General features: G+C 38.0%; 2 protein-coding genes and 1 pseudogene across 5 annotated transcripts; all 3 read left to right on the plus strand.

The window, feature by feature from the left end:
• The first annotated feature begins 248 nt into the window (after positions 1-248).
• On the plus strand, positions 249-5145 carry LOC108265954 (matrix metalloproteinase-9-like; annotated as a pseudogene).
• Positions 5146-6754: 1609 nt separating this feature from the next.
• Positions 6755-24108, plus strand: LOC108265565 (zinc finger protein 335). 4 transcript variants are annotated; one of them, XM_017468054.3, is made up of 28 exons: positions 6755-6960; positions 8662-8872; positions 8984-9254; positions 9408-9485; positions 9743-10411; positions 10851-10991; positions 11090-11254; positions 11619-11880; positions 12029-12206; positions 12522-12634; positions 12857-12875; positions 12994-13131; positions 14253-14329; positions 14467-14627; positions 15229-15446; positions 16300-16399; positions 16496-16584; positions 16727-17007; positions 17178-17316; positions 18348-18554; positions 18665-18807; positions 19380-19519; positions 19625-19725; positions 19830-19907; positions 21293-21376; positions 21605-21670; positions 21798-21903; positions 23449-24108. In XM_017468054.3, exons 2-28 carry the CDS (start codon positions 8681-8683, stop codon positions 23571-23573), a joined length of 4341 nt encoding a protein of 1446 aa, XP_017323543.1. In that variant the 5' UTR covers positions 6755-6960; positions 8662-8680; the 3' UTR covers positions 23574-24108. The 4 variants fall into 4 exon arrangements, with proteins under 4 accessions (XP_017323543.1, XP_017323542.1, XP_017323544.1 ...); XM_017468053.3 differs by having other exon boundaries at positions 8674-8872; XM_017468055.3 differs by having other exon boundaries at positions 8674-8872; positions 13015-13131.
• Positions 24109-24220: 112 nt separating this feature from the next.
• Positions 24221-27023, plus strand: LOC108265568 (uncharacterized). Its single transcript, XM_017468057.3, has 6 exons — positions 24221-24488; positions 24584-24889; positions 24976-25078; positions 25263-25372; positions 25488-25531; positions 25698-27023. The coding sequence occupies exons 1-6, from the start codon at positions 24449-24451 to the stop codon at positions 25860-25862; spliced, it is 768 nt and encodes a 255-aa protein (XP_017323546.1). The 5' UTR covers positions 24221-24448; the 3' UTR covers positions 25863-27023.

The following is a 27023-nucleotide window of genomic DNA, read 5'->3' on the forward strand; positions in this document are numbered from 1 at the left end:
TTTGTTTATTATCTTAGGCTGGATCTGAAGACTCGGTAGATAGATAAAGGAACTCCTTTTTTGGAATAAGCACTAGCAAATGAAAAAAAGAAGAAAAACAACACTGGTGAGGGCGGCATAAAAGGGATGAGGTAGAGTAATTATGTCTCATCGGATCTATAAATACTGGTTGCAGGACTTCAAGGCTAGACTGAGTAAGATCTGTGGGAAGAAAACAAAAAAGACTCAACTTCTCCAGAGAATTGGCAGACTTTCAGACAGCTGCGCTTTATTTTACAAATCAGTGGCTGAAAGCTCTCAGCATGAGAATAAGTATCTGGGCAGTTATGATTCTTGGGACCTGCACTTTAAGCGCATGGTGTCACCCAATTAAAACCATCTTCGTGACCTTCCCCGGGGATGTAATCAAAAACATGACAGACTTTGAGCTGGCTGAAGTGAGTATTGCTTGTCTTCCTTCATTTTTGCAGATTCACAGAAATGTATAGAGCACCTTGTTAAACATCTTCTGCTAAATAAATTATTTAACTATAACTGAAGGATACTTGGTACCTGTAGTTAACATTACCATTTATTCATCCATACATACACAATATATATGTGGTTAAATAGCACACCTAATATATATTACCAGAGGAAATTATACATGTATCAAGTAAGCTTGCCTGATTGCCTTTTTCTATTTTTTTTTTGTTTCCAGAGTTACCTGAAGCGCTTTGGTTATATGGATATTCTGGATAAGAGTGGACGACAGGGAGCAGTGTCTACTTCCAAAGCTTTGAGGAGGCTACAAAATCAACTGGGTCTGAAAGAGACTGGCAAGCTGGATAAACCAACAATTGATGCCATAAAGACACCACGCTGCGGTGTGCCAGATGTCCGCAACTACCAGACATTTGATGGAGAACTGAAGTGGGATCACAATGACATTACATATAGGTAACTATTTTAGTGTTTAACAAGTTAGCTTTATATAAAATTGTATCTTTTCCTGTGCTTTTGCAAACAGCTATACTACCCCACTGTCACTACAGATGATCATTCATGGAAATCAATAGTCATTTGTTTAGAAATAAAATGGATCATTATTTAAGAACGAGTCTAAGGAAGATGCGATCTGTGACAAATGAAGACAGCAGAATACCCAGCATCAGAACTACAGCTACAGGATTAGGGCAAAAGTTACTGATTGTAATACTAATTACTTTCTGTTATATTTTCTGTAGGATTCTGAACTACTCACCAGACTTAGATATCTCTGTTATTGATGATGCCTTTGCCAGAGCCTTCAAGGTGTGGAGTGATGTCACACCCCTAACTTTCACACGTCTCTACAATGGCATTGCTGACATCATGATCTCGTTTGCAAAAAAGGGTTAGTTTTAAATCATAAGATTAGAATTTCCACCAGCTTCCCAAGAATAAAGCATAAATACAGTCACATTAGATCTCTTTAAGAAGTGCCATATCACTGGGGATTTTACAGTTTGTTAGATTAAAAGGACAGACACTTTTTAGTTGTTCATGTTTCATCACTTTTTATAATTGACTGTTTATGCTATGTTATATTTAACATGAGGCCATGGTATAATACAAATACAAAACAAAAGAGGATTACAGTTTAAACAGGATAATTATATTGCAGATCATGGAGATCCCTATCCATTTGATGGGAAAGACGGCCTGCTGGCACATGCTTATCCTCCAGGTGAAGGGGTGCAGGGAGATGCTCACTTTGGTGATGATGAATACTGGACCCTTGGCAATGGACCAGGTAAGAGTCTTTTACTTAAAAATAAATAAATAAAAATTGTCAAATTTGATCAATTTACCAAACATAAAATATTTGTCAAATAGCAGTGATGCTGCACAAATGCTCAAAAATAGAACTATAGCTCCCTCTAGAGTTTTGATTATACAGTATACTCACTGAAGATTGTCATGCAAACTCAATAGTGCATAACTTCCTTAAAAGTGTGAGCTGATTATCACAGTTTCATGTAAGCATGAATGTGTCTTTTTCCTTCAGCAATCAAGACCTACTTTGGCAATGCAGAGGGTGCTTTGTGTCATTTCCCTTTCCGGTTTGAGGGGAAGTCATATTCCACTTGCATCACTGAAGGTCGTGAAGATGGCCTGCCATGGTGTGCCACGACTGCTGACTATGGCAAAGATGGGAAATATGGTTTCTGCCCTAGCGAGCGTAAGTTCTTTATTATATATGGCAAAACCCGAGCAACATTTTAGTGTATGTGAGATGATAAAGTAACTGAGCTTGTCTCTCTTTCTTCACAGTTCTGTACACATTTGACGGGAATGGAGACGGTCAAGAATGTGTCTTTCCATTTGTGTTTGAGGGGAAAACATACACCAGTTGCACCACTGAAGGACGTGATGATGGGTATCGCTGGTGTGCTACTACAGCCAACTTTGACCAGGACAAAAAATATGGGTTCTGTCCTAACCGAGGTGAGAGCCTTTAATGGACCATTTGGTTTAATCACTTCTGAGAACTTAGCTATTACATAAAACTAAGTATTAGGTCAAAGTTACTTAAAGGAAGTGCTTCATGATACAATTGATGTTTATCAGCAGATCATTTTTTTCTCTAAGGAAGTGCTACTACATACAAGTGATGGTCATTAGCAAATGAAATGTGTGTGTATAAATTTTGAAACAGATACTGCTGTGATTGGTGGAAACTCTGAGGGGGAGCCATGTCAGTTTCCTTTCAGCTTCCTGGGGAAAACCTATACTTCCTGCACAAGTGAAGGCCGTAGTGATGGAAAACTGTGGTGTGCCACAACTAGCAACTATGACAAGGACAGTAAATGGGGATTTTGTCCAGATAAAGGTAATTTTCTGATCCTTTAGCATTTTATAAGTGTAGCTAATAATACATCTCATAACTACTACAGCTAACACATATATGTAAAAGTCAAGGACTGCTATGAACCCCTATTTCTGCTTGTCACAGGATACAGTCTGTTCCTGGTGGCAGCCCACGAATTTGGACATGCTCTTGGTCTGGAGCATTCCAACATTCAGGATGCTCTGATGTACCCCATGTACAAATATATAGCGGACTTCTCTCTGCATCAGGACGACATTGAGGGCATCCAGTATCTCTATGGTATGCACATGAACATGGATATTATATATTCACCCATTTTATAACCCTGACTTAACAAAAAGACATATTGGACACAACTATTGACAAAAAAAATCATGGTACCTAACAATGTATTCACATCTTTTACCTTATTCAGGACCCAAAACAGGCCAGACCCTACTCCACCCAAGCCATCAACCACTACAACTTCCCCAGTTTCTACTCTCAACCCCACCAAAAAAACACCAAAGACTACTCCATCTACAACTTCCACCACAACTCCATCTGTGTATACGCCTGTGGATCCCTCAGTAGATCCTTGCAAGGTGAATAAATTTGAAGCAATCACAGAGATCCAGAGAGAGCTTCATTTCTTCAAAGATGGGTAAGAACTAGTAGCCTGAATGCAACAGTACGACCAAGGCTCTATATACACCCAGAATACATAAAGTGAATTTTTATGACCAGGTACCTGGTTGGGTGTGCTTGAGGAATAGAGCAGGTGCAGCTTCAAGTATTAAAATAATTATGAGTATAGATAATGTTAGAGTTCCAAGTATCTCAGGAATCTCATATTTATGTCTTCAGATCTCCGTCAGCCCTTTCAGCCTGTTCTACAATTATTTACTTCTATTAACTTTTAGTTCTGTGCTGATATGAGCTAGAAAGTGTGGTTTTCCTCAGAACGTTTCAGATCTGGGGAGCCTAAGTGAACACACACGGACACATGCATGCTCACAGAGGACGTCCGAGGTTATTCATGCAAACCAAGAGTATTTATACACATTGATAAGAAGCAGTGCGTGGACAGGTGCAGGGGCCAGACAGATTTAGACAAAACACACAGCACCCAGGGTCATACAACAAAATAAGTCTACTATAATAAAGATGGCAGATGATCAGCTTATTCAAAGAGGTAATTAAATGTATACATTCATCGTAGATATTTGATAGCAGTTCATAATATGACAGTACATGATATACGAGAATTTCCTTTCAGATAATAATTAATATCTGTGGTACTCCTGGATGTTTAGTCATATATAATTAATCAGTAATCTCTCAAGAAATTAAAGGAAATAATCTTTTATTCCCATCAGGTACTACTGGAAGTCCTCAAATCATGGTAACAAGGCACGCAAAGGCCCTTTCATGGTCTCTGAGAGATGGCCTGCCCTGCCAGCTAAGCTCGACACTGCTTTTGAGGACTCTCTTACTAATAAGATGTACTTCTTTGCAGGTAAGAAAGAGTCAGGTAGCTTGTTATAATTTATCATTTCATATATAGGTTATATAATTAATGATGATTTGATTTAACAGAGATTATCCGTTTCAGGCACTAAGTTCTGGGTGTTCACTGGACAGAATCTACTGGGACCACACAGATTTGAGAAACTTGGCTTGCCTGACAGCTTGAGGAATGTTGAAGGAACATTGCAGAGGGGAAAAGGCAGGGTGCTGCTTTTTAGTGGGGAAGATTACTGGAGGTGAATAAATCTATCTAAAGCTTTCTGATCCCTCAGTTAAATAAAAACTACATATAAAATGAGTTTTAACTAATTTCCACTGCTTTTGGCCTTTGTTCATTTTCTTAGGCTGGATCTGAAGACTCAGCAGATAGATAAATGATATCCTCGCCACATTGACATGACCTTCCCTGGGGTCCCAATGGATGCTCACGATGTATTCTTCTATAACAGTAAGTCACTTTATGTGGTATCCATTTGCAAAAGACATCTAAATATCAAATTTCAGTTATATTTCATTTGTCCAAATTACAGTTTTTAGAGATCCTACTCAGAGGTCATGAATTAAACAAAATATCACTATTTATTTTTTTCAGGAAACTATTACTTCTGTCGAGACATCTACTACTGGAGAATGACCAGCAAGAGACAGGTTGATAAAGTTGGATATGTCTATGAACTCCTGAATTGTCCCAAGTTCTGAAACTGATTCCATCAGATTAAAGTATTTTATTATAATAATGGCAAAATATTTTTTAGGAGTTATATTAAGAAATCTTTGCCTGTAGCAAATGATAAATTCAGTTAAGAATATATTGATTAATTGATATTAAAATATATTTTATCTTCTGTATTTTCTCTGTTCTTTGTATTAAATCTAAGTTTGTATAAGTACAAGTTTTTAACAATTGTCTGAATTATTTCTTAAAATAAGTATTTTGTCAAATTAATAATTAAATAAAATGTATTTTAAGCATCTATATATTATTTTCTCTTATCTTTATCACTAATGGTATTGTGATCACATATATGAGCAAGAATTTTCACTTGTTTTTTTTTTTTTTTCCTTTTGCAGTATTTTAAATGGCAAATAAGAAAACATTGTTTAAAAATCTACACATCCATCTAATATTCAGTATATAATTACTGTAAGCACAGGCTTACATGGGACAGATCCAAATTCACATGATCATAAGCAAAGCTGGTAGAGGAATTTCATGATTAAGATTAATAGAAGAGGAAGGATCAGAGGAGACAAAGCAAATATGTGCGGTCCATTGTCATAGCCCATATTCTGGAGCTACTTATGGTGTAGCTGAGAATATTCAGCAATAATGATCTGAAACTGTTTAGGTTTAAAACAAATATAATTCAGAATGTGTAAATCAAAGTGGCCAATACAGTTTACAATGGACATGAAACCACAAACAATGTTCAAAAACTCATGGCTATGATTGGAGGCAGGGTTATAATTTAAACCAATAATATTAGCAACATTTCAGAATTGCAATGCCCAGAAATTCTGGATAAATTAGAAAGGCTATGTTTGTTTTTCTTTTCATTCTTTACCAAAGTTCCCAGTTTTCCCCAGACCTATATTTGACTGCTACAGTCTTACTTTTTGATGCTACCAGCTACAGTACACAAAAAGCACACCATGGTGAACCTTAAATCTGGTTTCACCCCATCAGCCAAGAGCAACAATCTGAAGCTACAGTGTATAGCTTCCCCGAACTAGACAACTCAAGGGCACATTATTCTCCCTCAATCTGATGTTTGATGTGAGCTCCTGACCTGTATATGCATGTTTGTTTGTTTGTTTTTGCAAAGCAATTGTGCTACTGCCACATGAGTGGCTGATTGGATGATTACATGAATGAGGTGTACAGGTGTTCCTAATAAATTACCTGCAGAGTGAATATTCTGATCACATGCCACTTTCATTGCACACGTGGATTTCATTCATTAAATGATGTGACATTAATTATACTACTAACTTAGGAGTAATTTACAATTTGAACTGTAAACAAAGACAATATTCTCTATTGTGTGTTCCTCAAAATGGGGTCTGTGAAGAAAAGCCAGGGGGTCTATGATTATTAAATGTAGTTACAGCAGTGGAAACACAGCACAAATTGACAAAATATTACTGTACATATTTATGTTAATGAAATAAATCTGTACTGGGGGTACGGGGACACTTACGAAAGGTTTGAGAACCACTGCTCTATAACAATACATTGGTAACTGACTAAAGTTAGCAGCCATTTTGAAATCTTGCATTAAACTACTTGTAAATTTATTAATCCACAAAAACTGACCTATGAAAAAATACATACATTTAATGCGGTATTATACTATATGCTTGCGCAAACAGAGTCAAAATTATATATTCTTACAACAAAAAAATGTTTATTTTTGAATACGAAGACACCTTGAGGAGCCGTGCTCTCTCAGATAAATAGGATCCGGTCTGCTGAAACAGGAAGCGAGGAAATACTGATGGCGCCCGACTAGAAAGCAGTAGCGAGGATCGCTTACAAACGCCTGTTTATTTAAGAGCATCAAGGACTAGTAACACAAACCGGAAGCGCATACGCGGTAAGAAAAATGTTTGGAGTTTCGAGTTTGTCATCAAGTTTACGCTTAATGTTTTTATTCAGGGGGTAAATTCGGGCGGTCTGTGTCGCATGTAGGCCCTCGAGGTCCTTGAGCAGTTTCTCACACTGCCTGAGTGCAAAAGAACGAGGCTCTGAAATGGCGTCGTGCTGCAGGCAGGACGGAGGGCAGCTTTTCCTATTTAAACAACTACGGTTTAGTGAGCAGTCGCAGTTTGGCGTGAATTGTACGCGCACGTAATTGGTATAAAGTATTTAAAATAAAAATAATTAAAAAAAATCATGCTGGGAATTAAGTATTTTTGTCCTCTGCGTTTAGGAATGTCAAACACAAATATGGCCTTCTTGATGCCCTTGAATATTGAGTCGTATTAGCTAACCAACAACAAACTCACTCGCTCCCTCTCTCGTGCTTCTGTCACTAACGCTAAGTTTGTAAGCAGAAAATCATGTGAAGCTAATTAATTTAGCTGCGTGTTAATGTGTCTTCTACATGGACTTCAAGCTAAACACAGTTAATTTAAGTAGCTGTAGTGGTTAATGATAGTCTTGGAATTAGCATTACAGTTGGTAACTGTTTCACAATACCCCTATGTGACAGGTTTGGCGTTGTGTTCATAATGCGACTCACTGATACGGTCGTTTTGACTGCATTAAACTATTTACTGCAGCTTTATTTCGAAGACAAACGTAAACTCATATTTGTTGTTTGTTAGTTGATTTTAACTTTTTTGTTTGTGGCTGCGAGTTTCTGAGGCGATGAGGAGGGAAAGTGTGTGTGTTTCCTTCACGTGTCCCCATCACGAACTTAGCTTCTCTCTCTCTCTCTCTCTCTCTCTCTCTCTCTCGTGTCGTTAAATAAAGGATGTTTCTTTCCTACGGATACAAAATATTTTAACAAACTCGGGTCCTCGCCATGGCTTTCTCACCCTGAGACTTATTTGAGTATTGAATTTGCTGAGAAATACTGGCCATTCAAAACAACATCTGTATACGCCTTCACTATAGTTCTTAACGTTAAAGAACAAGCTGGGCTTGATATGATATGAGTGTGGAAGCTGTCTTACAGTTTAATATCAACATTATCCATTTGAAACTACTTTGGGTGAATATATTACGTGGTGAAATATTTCTGGAGTTCATTAAAAAGGAAATTTAGAATTTATAATAGTCTTATTAAATCATTCTAGGTCACATTAGGTTAGTTATGTAATAACCTAACACCCAATATGACCGTAGGCATACTGGCTACTCTAAAATAGTTCCTAAGTGTGAACGTGTGTCTGCACTGTGCCCTTCGATTGACTGGCATGCCCAGTGTTCCTGGGATAGGCTCCTGATCCACCGTGACCTTGACTAGGATAAAGATTTTTTCCCCATTTTCTTAAATAATATGTTTAAATGTAGCCACAGATCACAACCTCTCTGTCATTTAAACCCACCATCTACCCTGAATTTTATTTTCAACTTTTCACCACCGAGGAGAACACATAGCAGGAAATCTTAATCTTAACAATCTTTCATATTTGTAAGTGGTTTTTCAGGCAGCATATGGTTCTATAATCCAAGCACTGCTCACAAGTACAACCATATACATGAACAGTATAACCATACACATGAAGCTGCTTAATTGCACTTGTCATGTACATAAGCTCAGAGTCAGACACTGTTCAACTACACACAGTATCTCCTCCAGAGCTGAGATGGATTCAGAGGATATGGAGGTGGAGAGTAGCAGTGATGTGGGGCATTCAGGGATGGAAGAACCGTCCGAGAGCGGCATGGCAATGGAGTCATCAGAAGCCATGTCTGCAGACAGCAGTGACGCAGCCACACTGCCAGCCCTTGCACCTGAGTCTGACTGCCATGTTGGACAGAGCTCTGAGGGCATTGTGGTAAGAAAAATTATCAGTTTAATAGAAAATATGTAGTTAATACGCTTACATAAAGACTTCCTTTCTTCTAAGCATGTGTTTCTTATGCTTACTGGCCTGTTCTTGTCATAGGTTTTTATCCCAGAGACAAGCTCCAGTACAGATGTGCGCGGTGTCCATCTCCCAGACTCCTCCTCTGTCGCGCAGTCCACCAGTGTCTCCAGCGTGTCCACAGTCACCCAGTCATTGTTGGTGTCCGAGTCACCTCAGGTCCTCGTGCACTCCAGTGCTGTATCTGAAGGAGGGATGATGGTGTCTGATTCAACAGCCTCCACCTCTTCAGACCTGGGCTCTGCCATTGACAAAATAATTGAGTCCACCATTGGGCCTGATATAATGAATGGTGGGAAAATACTTGTCTTTCATATTATGTTAAATCTCGACTAGACTAGAACATTAAGTTCGTCTGTGCAATAAAATCAAAGGTTTTTTTTATCAAATATGTCCTCAATTTTCACAATATTATTCAATGTTTAAATATTTTCCTGATCTACAGGATGTATAGCAGTAACAAGTGCAGAAGATGACCATGCAGAGGCCACTCAGTATCTGATTCTGCAAGGACCTGATGATGGTGAGCACGTAAAAAAAATTCTTGTGTTTGTCATTATCTGTCTTTTTGTTGCTGCCTTAACCCTGGAGGTGTGAACACCTCAGTATTCCCTGAATAAATATCTCTCTAAAACGTTTTGGGTCACTTTGTTCTACTATGAGACTGATTACATATTACTACTGGTTTGCTAAATAATAGATTGTTATTGGCCCAGGGCATCTCTCGATTTTGTAACAATGTTTGTCAAAATAGGTTTTAAAATCTTTTTCTGTCTGTAGGAGCTCCCATGGTGGGGCAGATGTCTTCCTCGGCACTATGCAGCCGCCTCACTATTGACGCGTTATCGGATGGGCCAACCTCCACCTGTTTGGATCAGGCAGACCTATCAGAGAGCCTGCAGCCCGACCAGCCGGGCCATTCAGACTACAGTGAGCATGAGGACGGCAGTAGCAGCAGCAGCAGCATTAGTCGGCCTGATCCAGATCAGACGGGCGATCCAGGTCAGTCCCGGTTTGAAGACTATGGTGCAGATGAATCAGAGGAACCGCTGAGAGGCTACGTGGCCGAGTGTAGTGGCGCGGTTGAATGTAGCGACAGCAGCTGTGTGGATGATGGCACTGTGCGGCACTCGTTGGCTGACACAGCTGGCTCACATCTCCAAGATCAAATGGAATGCAGCGAAAGCCAAGCCGGGCCATACATCAGCAGCAGTGGTACTTACTCCACCCTTCCAGAGCCTGAGGCAGCACCCAGGGAGGACGATGGAGTTGTGGTGGAGTCCGGAGTGGCAGCAGGGCCAGGGGACAGGGCTCCCGACCTGGCTGAGCTTGAAGAAATGATGGAGGTGGTCATTGTGCAACAGTTCAAGTGCAAGATGTGTCCATATAAGAGCGTTTCTAAAGACACTCTCATCAATCATATGAGAGACAGGCACTTCAAACCTGCAGGTGAGGAGAACTGAGCATTTCTTGCTGCATTTTTAAGTTCTCTCTTTTTTTATTTTTTTAACAGGTATTTTGGGGAAAACTGGAGGTTCCTTAAAGAAAAAAACTGTATTGAAAATAAATAAATAAATAAATAATCTCTGCCACCTCTGTAATGTATGACACAAATTTCTACATGTTTCCCTTTATTGAGAAAATAATGGAAAATGTGTCCTTTCGCATATGTACAAATGGTACATAAAGCATGGTTTAAACATCGTAACAAAAAATTGAGCGTGATCCCACACACGTCTGTACACTGCGATAAAGACCTATGACAACGACGCCAGTGAGCATGAGCTACACATGCTTAGAACAAAGGAAGTCGTATGTTTGTTAGTTGAAAGTACTCTTTTAGGAGTTAAAAATGTCTTTATAATCATATGTAACGTTTGTCACCAAGGTGATCCTCCTAAAAAGCGAGGACGTGGAAGACCAAGAAAATCTGAGACACTGGCCCAACTGGGGGCAAAGATGAAAAAAGAGCCGGCAGAGGAAGATGAAGATGACATCATAGACGCTGGTGCCATTGATGATCCTGAAGGTGGGTATTGTTTTTTCTTATTGATTTTGTGTGTGTACAGAGCAGTATATTTGGCTGATCGTATTTATCCTTTCTAATGAATTTCTTTAATTTTTCAGAGGACAGTGACTATAATCCAGCAGATGAGCAGCTAAGAGCCAGAACACCTACTCAACGACCATCTCCTGCCTCCTGCTCTTCATCTTTCTCCTCTAACTCACTGAAGCGTCCTCGCAGGACGGTGGGCCCGCCCCGCAAATTTCTCTATCCTCAAAGTTACACAGGTCAGTGAGTAACAAAACAACAATAATTACAAAATGACGATGATTGTATGCTCCTCGATATCACATTTATTATTTATAAGAAGCCATACCTTGCAACTGCTGTTTATGTAGGTTATAGTGACTGACAACAACAGTGACTATGTACATGTAAGTTAATTAGGTCTCGAGTTTTCCTCACCATGGTCATGTGGCACCATAGAAGAAGAGTTAATAACCTAATTAATCTTAACTCAAATTACAAAACAGTTTTTCTTTCAAGGTGCATAGGATGGAGAGCATTGACTCAACTTTAATGTGTACTCCATGCTAACACATCTTTTGTGAATGTGTCTTTGTAGTGGAAAAAAATGTTTCTGCTTCACAGAAACAGCAGTGTCAGTGTCTCAGACAAGCACTATAGTGGACCCCCAGGCTCCTGAAGAGGCCAGTTCCTCTGGGCTGGAGAATGGCACTGTCTCAATATCTAATGGCTGTACTGTGGAGCAAGGTGTCAGCCAATCAGATTCAGAGAACAAAGACCCTTCATCAAACAATGGCCCTGATGACGAGGAGTTTTTCCCACGGAGGCGCGGACGACCATCAAGGCGTTTTCTTCGCAAAAAATATAAAAAATATATTAACAGAAAGTAAGTTCCCTCTTATGTACCTTTTCATTCATCTTAAACTAGGTGTAACCAGTGCATATACATTTCCTTCATCAGTCAGAACACGGACATACTTCATCAAAAGTGACAGACTTTTATTTATGCATACTCATTATTTTTGTATGTGAAGCAAGTACTACAAATCCCTCAAGCCTCTGTTGAGACCTCATAACTGCTGGATCTGTGGGTCACGCTTTCTGTCTCAAGAGGACCTCCGATTTCATGTGGATTCTCATGAGGGCAACGATCCAGAACGCTTTAAGTGTCAGCAGTGCAGTTACCGCTGTAAACGTTGGTCTTCACTTAAGGTACTTTGGTTAAAACATTTGTTCTTCTATCACAGAGAGATCTGCTACTCTGCTTAGCACTGGAAAAAGTAACTCTCAGCTGACTTTCGTGTTTTCCGACGAGGTGTACTGTAATGGTGTTTAAACAAATATATGTATTTTAGCTCTTCCCAGTGGCAAAATGGCATGTGGTGGTCTGACCGAGATGTGTGAAGACATATTTCTATTCTTTTTGTGTAGCGTTTGCCAACATAAAGAGCTATAGCTCAGTTATTTCATACTTGTTTGGTTCAGGAATGTGCCACTCAGTTAAAGACATCCTTCCATGTGTTGTAGGAGCATATGTTCAACCACCAAGGTACCAAACCATTTAAGTGTGACGTCTGTGACTATTCAAGTGTCTACAAGAAGGACGTTGTCCGACATTCTGCAGTTCACAGCAAAGAAAAGTAAGATTTCTCATGGTGCAATACTGGAAGGTTAAAATACAGCCTTGAAACACTATGCAGATGTGGTTTCAGAAATAATTCATGAAGTATAATTGATATCTGAGTTAACCATCATTTTTTTATTATTATTATTATTATTATTATTATTATTATTATTATTATTATTATTATTATTGAAATAAGATTCTTCTATATAACACGTCCTTTTTTTTCTCTCCTCAGGAGTAAGAAGACAGGCCTGGTAAGATTTACTGTTTTCTGGGTTGATATTTAAAGCACAGTGTCCTTTAGTTCAAAGTGTGACGTCATAGCAATTTACATACATCTGAAGTCACTATCAGCTTTTAATATGATGGCAGCCTTTTGATGGTCTTCCCCAGATTCCAAAGGTGTCTGAGTTCCCATGCCCAATCTGCCATCGTGTTTACCCCATGCAGAAACGCCTCACGCAGCATATGAAGACGCACAGCTCAGAGAAACCGCACATGTGTGATAAGGTACGAACATAAGTTACTATTTAAAAAAAAAAAATTTTTACAAAATGTATCTGTAATCTGATTACTTTGTTGTTTGATGTAACTGTAACTGATTACAGTTACCAGTTTTTTGTGTCCTGATTACGTAACGGCGTTACATGTACTCCATTACTCCCCAAGACTGGAAGCAACCATGCAAGCACAAGCCATGACACTATCTCCACCATGCTTGACAGATGAGCTTATATGTTTTGGATCATGAGCAGATCCTTTCTTTCTTCACACTTTGACCTTTCCATCACTTTGGTAGACGTTAATCTTGGTTACAAAACTGTATTTCTTTGCAAATTCCAATCTGGCATTCTGATTCTTATTTCTGATGAGTGTTTTGCATCTTATGGTATGACCTCCACACTCGAAGTCCTCTTTGACTGGTGGATTGTGATACCGTTACCCCTGCCCTTTGGAGGTTGTTGGTGATTTTCTTAGTTGTTTAACACATGTAGCTGTAAATATAAGGCAATAAAACCTGAAATTCTGATCTATTCTCATTCATCTTTGATCTCAAACCCAAATATCTTCAGTGTATAACAAAAGAAATGATCTTGCTGTCCCAGTACTTTTGGAGGGGACTGTTTGTTTGACAGTGTTGTGCAAGGAGGAAAAAGAAACAAGTAATGCAGTATAAATGGAGACTGGTGACAATTTAACAAAACAGCAACTTTGAAATGGTCATTGCAAATCAAGTTATTCTGATTGATCACTTTCATCCTGTGATGAGATTTCTATTCTTATGAAAGAGGGCTCTTTTGGAATGATGGTGCCAAAATCCACAAAGCACAACCTGTCATGATTTGATGAGTATGAAAATTATGTAAATCATATGCTTTACCCTTCACAGTCACCATATCTCAGTAAACTTGAATACCTATGGGGGATTTTGAAGTGACAGCGCTCTCTACTACAATCAGCAAAACATCTACGTACTAATTCACTTTGTTGTTTTTTTTCCTTTAATTTGTCACATGTCTATAGAAGAAACTGAATTTTGAAATTTAGACTTACTCATGCAGCATAACATGATTTTTGTTTTTTGGTTTGGAATTTACAGTTTCTGACCGAAATTATTTTTTGTATTGCAGTGTGGAAAGTCTTTCAAGAAACGATATACTTTCAAAATGCACCTGCTCACACACATCCAAAACTGTGGAAACAGCTTGTAAGTTGACATTCATGTGTTTTATCTCCATTTCTGATTTTTCATACTTCAAATTCAAGTCCAGTATAAACTGAAGCTTTTCACAATATAAACTAAAGTAAATAAATGTGTTTTTTTTCTTTTTCTTTTTCAATCAGGTTTAAGTGTGAGTTCTGTGAGGTAACTTGTAATGATAAGAAGCAGCTTCTAAACCACCAGCTGTCTCACACCAATGACAAGCCTTTCAAATGTGACTACTGCAAGTACTCCACGAGCAAAGAGGACTTCCTGTTGTCTCACATTGCTATCAAACACACTGGTGAGTTGAGGATCTACACTGAGTAACGTATGTCACATATATTGTGATTAGGGTATATAGCTATGCACTTAATTTTCAAATTCATTTTGTTTTGTGATTAAAATTCAGTCGTCGCATTTGTTTTTGTGGTAATAGTAACATTATTGCTAAATTCGACTTAACTCTGAAATGAGAGCGCTGAATTCCGAAGGATTTTTTTATTTTAATTTTTTTGCTACAAGGTGGGGAAAAATCATGGAAGCTGCCATGAAAGTGTGTGTTTTGGTAGCAACAAGCTAGCCAGCTAACATGAGTGATGGCACGTTTATGATTCATTTCCATTCTCAAAATATGCTGAACTTCGGGTTGAGGAGACCATTCGGAGTTGATGGGGTGTTTTCTTTGGTTTTTATTAGTCTCGGGTCAGAAAGTCTGAGTAAAATTTTATTTGAATGCAGCCTATGTTCTAAGATGTGACGAATAATAATAATAATAATAATAATGTTCATTTCTTTAGTTTGGCGCTATTGCTGAGCAGATAACGTGGCTAACATGGCAAGTAATGGAAGTGATTTCTGTCACTATATAATGACGCAGTTGTTGGTTTCTGTGTGTTCCTCAGGAGAGAAGCCGTTCTGCTGTGACCTGTGCCACTTTATGACCAAGCACAAGAAGAACCTGCGGCTGCACATGCAGTGCCGTCACCCTGAGGCCTTCGAAAGGTGGTGCGAGTCTAATCCTGAGGAGCCAGTGAGGAGGCGCAGGAAGCCTTTCTTCACCCTGCAACAGATCGAGGCACTCAAACAACAGCACGAGAGCCAGACGCTAGGGAGCACCATTGTGAGTCCTCAAATAAACTCTGACTTTGACTGAGTGGTTAAAGTAGAGTAACAGTCTGAGTCTGAGTACACTAGACACTTACTGGTGACATTAAGCTCTTTTCATGGAATGAATTTTTGTATTATATAGCAAAATACTCAAGACAAGGTAGCATGATGTGTTGATTATTTTGCAAATAAGAGGTCTTGAAATATTCCTCTTATACTACAGAAATTTGCTAACACTAACAATTTTTTTTATTTGTTAAAAAAAACATACTTTTTTTTATCCATTTATAGTTGCATTAATACTGTGGCACATCCGCAAAACAAGTTTGGTCCTGTTTTCACTTGCATTTATAGCATTTTTTTCTTACTTGAAAGTAAGAATACAGAAATGTAGCTTGTCATGTTACCAAGAAACCACAACGCTATCCATCCTGAATAATTTCCCATGTCGGAAAACTGAAAATAACCGCTTTACCTCTGAGTGTTACAAGTACCGGAGAGACACTGGAGACTCCTTCCAAAAATGCTTAATAAACATCTCCTGTCAGAAAACTTCACCATATCAACAATTACACACTTTTTCTCAAAATCTGTTTGTGAGCATGTGCCATAAAAGTCCCTATGTACGTTGTTACTCTAAAAACGATATTTGAATGTTAATATCCACCTTTCCTTTTATCTGCCTTGCAGCTGATAGTATTGCTGTGTTAGAAAATTAAACAAGACCTTCTGACAAATTGAGAATTTAACAGCACTGTAGTATAATAATAAATGTTACATTAGATTTAGGTACTTAGTTTTTTTTTAATTGTATGTTAAAGATTTAGGAGATGTATTCATCACCAATCCTGATCATTCCTCCACAGGTAACCGTGGATCCGTTAACCCTTCAAACCATGGAGCCAATGGGGAATGCATCTGTGTCCCAGGATGCACTGGGAAACACCACCATCATCTATGAGCAAGGTCTGGATAGCATCTGGTGTTACATGAATGACCTTACTCAATACAGTAAACGTACAATATGTGTATTGATAAGTAATTTTATTTTACTTGTTGTAGGCCAGTCGTCAGATCTGTCCGCTCAGAATGCACTGGACCTGCTCCTGAACATGAGCAATGCACGAGAGCTGGTTGGAAATTCACTCCAGGTACTGCGGTCTGGAGGTTGCCTATTTATTTTAAATATGTAATGAGTAATTACATGTTCAGAATCCTGGAGCGATCCAAATAGTCTTTCACACCATCTGTTGCACTAACACTGTGTCTCACATTTAACAATGCTCTTTTCAGGTAGCTGTTCTAAAATCGGATGGCAAGACCCTGGAGGCGGGTCCTTGGGTCACAGCAGAGTCTGCAGGTCAAGACTCATCCCTGCAGCCACAGAACATCGTGACCTATCATGTGTCTGAGAACGGGGAGACCCTCGTGCAGGAGGCGCTGACTCAGGAGGAGGCCGCAGAAGGCGAACAGGAGTTTGCACAGATTGCCATCAGCGCTTATGCGACCGCCAGAGAGTTTAGCGTGATGGAACAGGCTGCTGAGGAGATTCACAGCACCGCCACAGCTTATAGGTATTCATGATTAGCACAACCAACATCACCAGCACAGCTGTTTGAAGTATGTGGAAGTAATCGCATGGAATATTTTCACATTTTTTTTTGAATACCCCTGTACACAGTACTGTTTATAGGGCTGATCTTTGTGACTTTTGATAATCTCTAAACGTTTTGTGTGGCTGCAGTGTGGAGGAGAGTTCAGCCGATCATCAGACTGTGGAGGTAAGCAGTGAGTCAGTGTCTCTCTCTACACCGTTGAAGGAACACAAAGACAAGTTCTACCTGAGCTCCAGTTTGACTGATGGCGTGCTTCAGCAAGTGGAGGTGAGCATTACCGCTTGGGTGTTTTAAATAACCTTAAATAAAGGTTATTCTGCAAGTCTTAGTTGAGAAGCAAATGCATGCATTATACCTCTATACTAATAGTGTGTTTATCATACCCAAAGTGTCTTATTAAGGTCATCACAATCCTTTCAAACAGCTTCAGTGTGCCTTGACATAGATTATAGAAATCTAAAGCTTGAACACCATTCTTCAAAAATAAATAAATAAATAAAATGTCTAACATGTCAGTACAAAATCTCACATAACTGTTCAGTTGGGTTGAGTTCTGATGTCTGTGAAGGCCATGGTATATGATTTACATCATTCTTGCCGTCATATCCTGCGAATGAGGGAATTGTCATCCTGGCAGAGAACACTGCCATCAGGATAGTAATTCATTATAGGATAAAGACAGTCAGTCACAACGCTTTGTATTGATTTGCAAACACACTATTACATACAACCCAAACAATGCCAGCAAAAATGCCTTCCACAGCATAACAAAACCAGCAGTTTAAAAAAAAAAAAAAATATATATATATATATATATATATATATATATATATATATATATATATATATATATATATATATATATATATATATATATATATATATATAAAATTTAAGGCATTTCTGTTATGCACTATTTGTATCATGATGTAATACTACTGTTTGCTAGTGGATGCATGATGTATTTGCTAAGTAACTACCAGCAAACAGTAGTATTACATTTTATAAAAAAAGAAAACTGACTTCAGGGACATTTTATCTAATCTCTACAAAAATGAACTCTTGCACTATAAAGTAGAGCAAAATAGAATTATATAAAATTTTAACATTTGAAAGATTTAGTATGACATTTTAACATCAAATCAGCTGATTTATTAAAAAACATGTTTTTATTATTATATTAAATGTTAATAAAATACCTTCTTTCTTTTTTAAGCATAATGTTAGAATGAGAATGTTTTAGTGTCAAGTCTGTGCTGTTTGTGCACTAGACCTAAATGTGCAATTCTTTTTGATAGCTGAGTAGTGAAGCCCCAGGCTCTCCATCTCAGAGCTCATCTTCCCAGCCCCAGCAGGTCAACACCAAACGCTTCTGCTGTCGGGTCTGCATGGAGACTTTTCATGGACGCTCCGACATGGAGAACCACAAGAGGGCGCACCTGGACCCCAACACATTCAAATGTCCTGACTGTGAATTCACTGCTACGTTGTGGCCAGAAGTTAAGGTAGACAATGCGATTATAAAACCAGTAATGTTTTAGTTTAAGTTTAGAGGTGGAGAAACAGACTCCATCCTGTAGTACAACAAACATGATGCATCGATTATTCTCTCTAGACTCATATGGCTATGCATGCCTACCTGCGGCCTCATAAATGCCCAAGCTGCAGCTTTGCCTCCAAAAACAAGAAGGACCTGCGGCGCCATATGATGACGCACACCAATGAGAAGCCTTTTTCGTGCGAAGTCTGTGGACAGAGGTGAGAAACAGGACTTTACAGTGACCCAGATATTTTGATTTTTTTTTTTTTTTTTTTTTAGTAGATTTCCTCTAGGTTCTCTGGTTTCTTCCCACCTCCCAAACTATGCAGGTGGATTAGTTACATTCAGTTAACCCTAGGTGTAAAGGAGTGTGTTAATGTGTGTGCATGGTGACCAACGATGGACAGGTGTCCCATCCGGAGTCTATTCCCATCTCGCACACAGCATTCATAGAATAGGCTCCAGAGCCACCGTGACAGGATAAAGTGGTTACTGAAGATGAATGAAAAAGTAAATGAATAATGACTAAGGCTTCATCCTGTACAGTTTTCCTCTATGCACTAAGAGCAAGGCTGACTCAGAGACAGCTTCTAGTTTATTATGCATTTGCTATATTCTCATCTCCCCAATGATGATGATGGATATGTTCTTTACCAGGACTTGAAGGCTAGGCAGTTTGTCTGTACCTTATATCACTCTGTAAGAAACTGCAAATACTGAAAATGCACAAATTCGGCATATTTCTTTCACCCCTTTCAAATTCAAATTTGTATGTGTGTGTTTGGCTCAGGTTTAATAGGAATGGCCATCTGAAGTTCCACATGGAGAGGCTGCACACGCAGGACCCCCCGCCTCGCAAACCCAGATCCAGCAGCTCCCAACAGACCATTATTGTGAACAGTGATGAGGAGGCCTTGGCTACACTGCAGAGTGAGTAGACCTAACACATATGAGGAGTCTGATTTTCATTATTTTTGTCTTAGCATTTTGTTTAAACCTGCCTGTCCACTCATTTTGTGTTTTTGTGTGTGACAGCATTGCAGGCAGGTCAGACTGTGATCAGTCCAGAGCAGCTACAGCAGGCTTTAGGACAGGAGCACATAATAGTGGCCCAGGAACAGTCTCTCTCTGACCAGGTACTGCCCTACGTCTGTTACTGTTACAGTGATGGTAGTCATTTATGATGAAAAAAGATCATTATTCATAGTTATTTTTTATTAATAAACAAATTCCTTGTCAGGAGGATGCTGCATACATTCAGCAGATAACTACAGTAGATGGCCAGACAGTGCAACACTTAATGACGGCGGATAATCAGGTGACAGAAGTGACCATTTTCTTATCATATTTAGAAGCAGTCTCTGATGACTTCTGTACCTTGGGGATGGCAACAAGACCCCATTTTAAAAAAATAAAATAAAAAAAAAGCAGCCAAAATTATTGTATCAGGTCTTTTGCACACTTCTGAAAAAGGAAGTGAGACAAATGAAATTGTATTTCAATAAATGATGCACTAATTAATTCTGCATCATATCAAAGAGTGCTTGAAGATAATGTGAAGCCATCTGTCCAAATATTCAAGTTTAACCGAAAGGACCTTTCAACAGGATAAACATCCTAAGCACACTAGCAAATCCACCAAGGAATAGCTCAAAAAGAGGAAATGGAGGGTTATGGAATGGCCTAGACAAAGCCCAGATTTGAATCCTACTGAAATGTTGGGGGGGGGATTTGAAATAGGCAGTACATGCAAGAAAACCCTCAAACATCTTGCAACTACAAGAACATTGCACAGAAGAGTGGTCAAAAATCCCAGCAAGCTGATGTCAGAGTGTACTTACATTTTCCACAGAAGAATATCACATATATTGATATTTCTGTTGAATAAATGATTGAAAAAGCTCATTTTCCTTGTGGCTTTGCTCAAGTATATCAATTTAATTAATAGGCACTCTTTCAAAGATGACCAAATATGTCAAAAACGCCAACCATTTCCATGGGGTGTACTTATATTTTCACATGACTGTTTTTTGAATTACCTCATTTTTTGTTTTTTTTGCATTCACCAAAGTACACACACCTCCTTGTTACCAAACTAATCAGTTAGAATCGTGTCAGTGTTTTATGTCTCTTTGTACCAATCACCTTCACGCAGATCTTTCATTATTTCTCTGTTACTTTTCCACATATTAATTGTAATGATCTTATCACAGTGTTAGACTAACACTAAGCGTTTGGTCACTATGACTATTTTCATATGGGTATTGTTTTGTTTTTTTTTCCATGAAGGCAGATTTCCTAGTGTGTGGGCGATACACATTGCTTTATATAATCTCTGATTCCAGGATTATTTTTAACAAGAGGAAATTGTTGTTATTGGTAAAGAAGCAAAAAGGAGAAAAGTCTTTAACTGACTGGAAAATGTGAAAACAAAAAATTAAGTTAGGAAATTTAGTGTTATCTTTGAGTAGATGGTATTAGTAAAATGCTTTTTCCTTTCAAGAAATGGAGCGCATCAAAGCGTCTTCTACTTCTTTCGATTATTATTTTATTATTATTATTATTATTATTATTATTATTATTATTATTATTATTATTTAATATGCACTTCATATTGCTGCAAAATCTAAGCTGAGCCTTTCTACATCATGTGTTTTGGCTGCTTTAGGTAAGTAATGATATTCCTGTCTTTCTGCCCTTTAGGTCCAATACATCATCTCACAGGACAGTGTTCAGCACTTGATCCCACAGGAATATGTTGTTGTATCCAATGGCAACCACATTCAGGTCAGCATGCACTTTAATACAAGTCTTGATTTAACCATTCCTTCAGGTGTGTTCCTGAAACAGCTAAATTTAAATACTGTAATGAAATTACTCAATGAAATGTAAAAAAAAATAATAATTATAAATTAGTTAGTTATATACATGTTATTAAATATGATTGGCAAAAAAGGTAAAGGTTATTTCTAAGAAAAAGCTATCTGTTTAAATAATGTCTACTTTGTTCCTCAGATGGAGGATGGCCAGATTGCTCATATCCAGTATGAGCATGACGGGACACTCCTACAAGAACAGCAGGTGTGGAACAGAAACAACAATGGCACACTTTTATTATTGAATTTATGGTAAATTTAAATTTATGGTAAGTTTACTGTCAGTGCATGTTCACCTCATGTGGTGTGTGTGCGTGCGTGCGTGTGTATAGATTGCTGTGACTCACAATGGACAAATCCAGTACTTCCCTATCAGCACTGAGCAACAGATAGTGAGCTCTGAGGATCTAGAAGCTGCTGCACACTCTGCTGTCACCGGTATGACCTTTTCCACCTGCTTTCATTGTTTAAGTAAAATCATTACAAATCACTGGGGTAAATCCTTATGGCAGGATGATTCCCCTTCACCAACAAGCATCCCAATTGAATAAATCTTCTGACTTTATGTGAGTTAAACCAGAATAATTTGCCAATGGAAAAAATACTGATGGAAAATTGTGATAATCATGGGTTGTCAGGTTTTTTTTTTATTACCCATGGACCTCCTATAACTGTAAAATATACACCCGCGTCCATAAGTATTTTGACAGTAACACAGTTTTTTTGCATTTTGCCTCTGTACGCCAACACAAGGGATTTGAAATGAAGCACTTTAGGAATTAGACATTTTTACAGAGTCCCTCCATTTTCACAGGCTTAAAAGTAATTGGACACTTGATTGATAAACAGTTTCATGGTCATGTGTGGCCTGTTTCCTTATTATTTCATGACAAATTAAGGAAATAAAAGGTCTGGAGTTGATTCCAACTGTTGAATTTGCATTTGCTAGCTGTTCATGGGAACTCTCAATATGCAGTCCAAAGAAGTGTTGAGGCATGTAAAGGAAGCCATCATTAGGCTGAAAAAACTAAGCAGACCTATCAGAGCGATTAGCAGAAACTTTAGGAGTGGCCAAATCAACAATTTGGTACATTTTAAAAAGAAGGAATGCACTGGCGAGCTCAACAACACCAAAAGGCCTGGAAGATAACTAAAGAAAATGAATTATTTCTTGGTGAGGAAAAAACCCCTTCACAACATCTAGCCAAGTCAGATACACTCTAGAGGAGGTAGGCATATCATTGTCAACGTCTACAATCAAGAAATGCCTTCATGAATGTAAATAAAGCGGGTTTACCTTAAGATGCAAACCACTGGTAACACTTCGAACAGAAATGCCAGATTAGACTTTGCTTTAAAAAAAAAAAAAGCCTGGCCAATTCTGATGCAAGATTAACTTGTACCAGAATAATGGGAAGAGAAGAGTATGGAGAAGGAAAGGAAGGGCTCATGTTCCAAAGCATATCACATCATCTGTCAAACATGGTGGAGGTAATGTTATGGCATGGTCATGTATGGCTGAATATGGAACTGGGTCACTGGTGTTTATTGTTGATGTGACTGCTGATGGAAGTAGCAGGATGAATTCTGAAGTGTCTACATCTATACTTTCTGCTTAGATTCAGTCACATAGTGCAAAACTCCTAGTACAGAGCTTCAGAGTACAGATGGATTGTGACCCAAAACGTACCATGAAAGCAACCCAAGAGCTTCTTAAGGCAAAGAAATGGAATGTTCTTAAACACAAATGCTTTTCACTTACTGAAGACAAAACTGAAGGCTGAAAGACCCACAAACAAACAGCAACTAAAGGTGGCTGTAGTAAAGTCCTGGCAAAGCATCTCAAGGGAGGAAATTCAGCATTTTGTGATGTCCATGGGCTCAAAATTTCAGGCAGGAAGTAGTTTTCTAAAAGAGATTTCAATACGAAAATGGCGAAGCAGCAGATTGGTGATGTAAATAAGACTGGCTTTCTGTTTCTAGCTGTAGCTGATGCAGCCATGGCCCAAGGTCAAACAGTCTACACCACAGAGGCCACACCTGAACAGCTGGAGCAGATGCAGCAGCAAGGCATTCAATATGATGTCATCACATTTACAAGGGAATAAGGACACGTACAGGTTGCACGGCCTGCGGGTGCCGTGGAGCATGACGATCAAGAGGCCATAGTAACAACTCACTGTTACTATCCATAATGGAAAATTAACATGCAAATGATTATTTTTTGTTTGTTTTTGTATATTATGTAAAGTACAATTATAGAAAGAGTGGGGAAGTACAATAGTGGAATATAAAAGCAAATCATGCCTTGTAATTATTGAAAATGATTTCTCTTGCTCTGCCTCCACTATTCTGCTTTGTAAAAAAAAAAAAAAAATTCTGTATTTAATTAAATTTAAATGATTGCTTGGTTTTCTGTAGCGATTAAGAGTGCATAACAACTACTGGTGGTACTACGTACGTACTTTGGAAGTCTGGTTTAGTTCTATGGTCTTTATTTTGTCATGTTTTCCTGAAACACTGTTCTGAAGTAGTAGTTTTCATTCATTTTTCGTTCGTGTTCTTTTTTTTTTTTTTTTATGTATATGATTTTCCATGAGGTTTTGCTTTGGCATTAATAAAGCTAATACCACTTAAGTCTCAGCTATTTGTTGCTATTCATATATTTTACTTTTAATGCACTAATATTATATAGTTATGTATAGTTGTATTCACATTAGGGTGTTTTAGTTATGTATTTAATTGTTTTTATGTGAATTAATTATAATGATAAACTACTGTATATCCCAATTTTCTGATCTGTTGTGTTAGAGCGAACGCATTGTGAAAAAGGGGAAATAACTCACACAAGACTGGTGTCTTGATAAGCAAAATAATTCTATCAGGCAGTACATCATATCCTTGTAAGTGTGGTTCCTCATTTCAGTCACTGAGCAGAATCATCCTGGATCTGTGAGGAAGCCTGTGAGTCTGAGGAGCCAAAATGAAGCTTTTCTACTTCTTCCTTTTCTGTTTCACAAATGGTGAGGGTGTGTCTGCTTCTGTTTATTTAAAAGAAAGGATTTTTTTAATTATTATTATTAAATCTTATTGTTGTCTACATTGTTTGCATCATCAGGTATAACTCCTACAAAAGGACAACTACATCTGGAGTTGTCTGGAGAAATGCTTCTAAGATTTGTGTTTCTTCCAAACTATAATTCCTATGACAAATCCTGTTGTAAGTTTACTATCTATGGGTGCATAATTTTTGTGATTAGCAATGGATATGTTCATAATGCTTACAAAGGAAGAATAGAAACCTATACATACTCTGGAACATTTGATGTACGAATCTGGAATGTGCGCTCAATGGATGCTGGGCGATACAGATGTGAAATCCTTGGGACACAAAAATACCAGGATTTTCAAGTTGTTATAGCTGGTAAGGTCTTAATTACTTAACTTGGTTCAGATGATTTGTGACAACCTGTTTCATAAATGAGCTTGTTTTCTTGCACATTGATTCAGACAGTGAGACTGAACTGAACCCAATACTAGCCTTTCTAAAATCCACCATCTCGCCAGTCAGCTCAGCACAGCACCTCTTAGAGAAACACCAAGAGATATCTAGGTAAGCTCAAACACTAAATATCTACCTAGCTCTAACACACATTCATAGCATATGACAACCTATATGTTAGTCATGTTACACTTTTCAATCTGCTCACATTGCTCTTGACTACAGTAATTTGAATCATTGCATAGTGATATCATTTAAGTCCAGTTTTACTTCTTCGCGCTTGTTTGCTGATCAGCAATAAATGGACCTTGAAAGTCACACTGGGAACCATTTTTGGCATCGTGGCAATCATTCTCATCATGTCCATCACACTGACCGTGGTCTACTTTAAAAAGAAGTCAAGAGGTAGGCATGAGAAACGACACATTTAATATCACAGGATTTTTAGATCATGAACAAGACCTCACATATAGATAGCATGAATTCATATTACTTAACACTGTGTATTCCATGATTTTAGATCAGTGTGGTAGAAGCTTCCCTAGTGCACCCAACGTCACGCAAGTAAGACTGAATCATCTAACTGACTCATCCTCACATGCTTAGAACAAATGCAACCCATTTTAACACCAGACTGCCATTATTTTCACTTGACTGCCATTACAAATTTTGAACCATTATATTTCGTTTCTTGTAATATTTCTGACTTCAGTGTCTTTGCATTCTGCAGCAGCTACCTCAGGAGCTCATCTACACCACAGTGGATTTCAAGCTCCATCAAAAAACATCCACCATATATGCCAACCTGGACATCCACAACTCAAGACCTGATTCAGGCAATACACTGAAAACACAGGACAGCGTAGAGTACGCTACAATAGCAGGAGTTTTATGATCAGTGAAAAACATAATCATGATATGTGACTGTTTTTATTAGAGTGGTTGATTAGATATTTTTTGCCACTAAAATTTTACAATATTTAATGAACTTGTCTAATACAGTGGGGTCCAAAGGTCTGAGACCACAAGTGCTACTATTTTGCATTCTTTTCTAATTTAATACAACAATTTCCATTAATAATTATATCATTGACAACAACTTGAGTGAAAAGTAGAGTCTTTGAAATATGAATTTTCAGAGTTTCTTAATATTTGGTACATCCCCTTTTCGTATTAACAACAGTGTGCACTCAAACTGGCTGGACGCCACAAGTTTATGCAAAACCTTATGATCCATTTTAGATCAAATTCATTGGTGTGTTGTCTGAATACATGCTTCAATAGAAGAGATTAGTAATGAGGAAAATCTAAACTTCTGCACAGAGCAGTTAACATGGTCAATATCACAAATTTGCTTACTTTTAAATAAGGACCTGGAAATAGTGTACAGTCTTGAATATTAAATATTCAAGATGTTGAGCATTTGCCTTTTGTTTGTTGAGCATTTGTTTTAAATATTAATTCTAAATCCTTCTGTTTATTTCCAATTTTATATGGAAATAAGTGTTAAAATATTGGTATATCAGACTTTTTTCTTTACAGCAAAGTATAAAACACATGATACTGTGTCATGCTGACTCCATCTGATGGAACAAATAGGAAAAAATTCCATGACTGATTGCTCTCAACATTGATGCACTTCAACATAGTATTTGCAATTCAAATAGTTAATCACAGAGGAATAATGCACTATAGTGTGGTTAAGAAGATAATATTAGACCCAGTAGTAGCTCTGAGCACACAGGTTGTCAGCTCATATTAGTGTAAACATACTACAACATACACACCTGAAATAAACTCTAAACTAATTTAAGCAAGCCTGAGACTATTGAGTGGTAAGTTACATATGTGACCATGGGTATACAAATAAGTGGACAACTGCCAGCGCCTTTTTTGTTTTGTTTCCTGCAAATTCCTAATATAATATACATTTTGACCTCAAAATATACATCTTATTTTACCCAATTCACCTCTTATAATCCGTATGCGCAAATGGATCTAGTATCATCAATTTACCTGTAATGTCTTTACAGTGATAAAGCAGTAACACAAACAG

This window comes from Ictalurus punctatus, chromosome 5, assembly GCF_001660625.3.
Source record: "Ictalurus punctatus breed USDA103 chromosome 5, Coco_2.0, whole genome shotgun sequence".
Taxonomy (NCBI): Eukaryota; Metazoa; Chordata; class Actinopteri; order Siluriformes; family Ictaluridae; genus Ictalurus; species Ictalurus punctatus.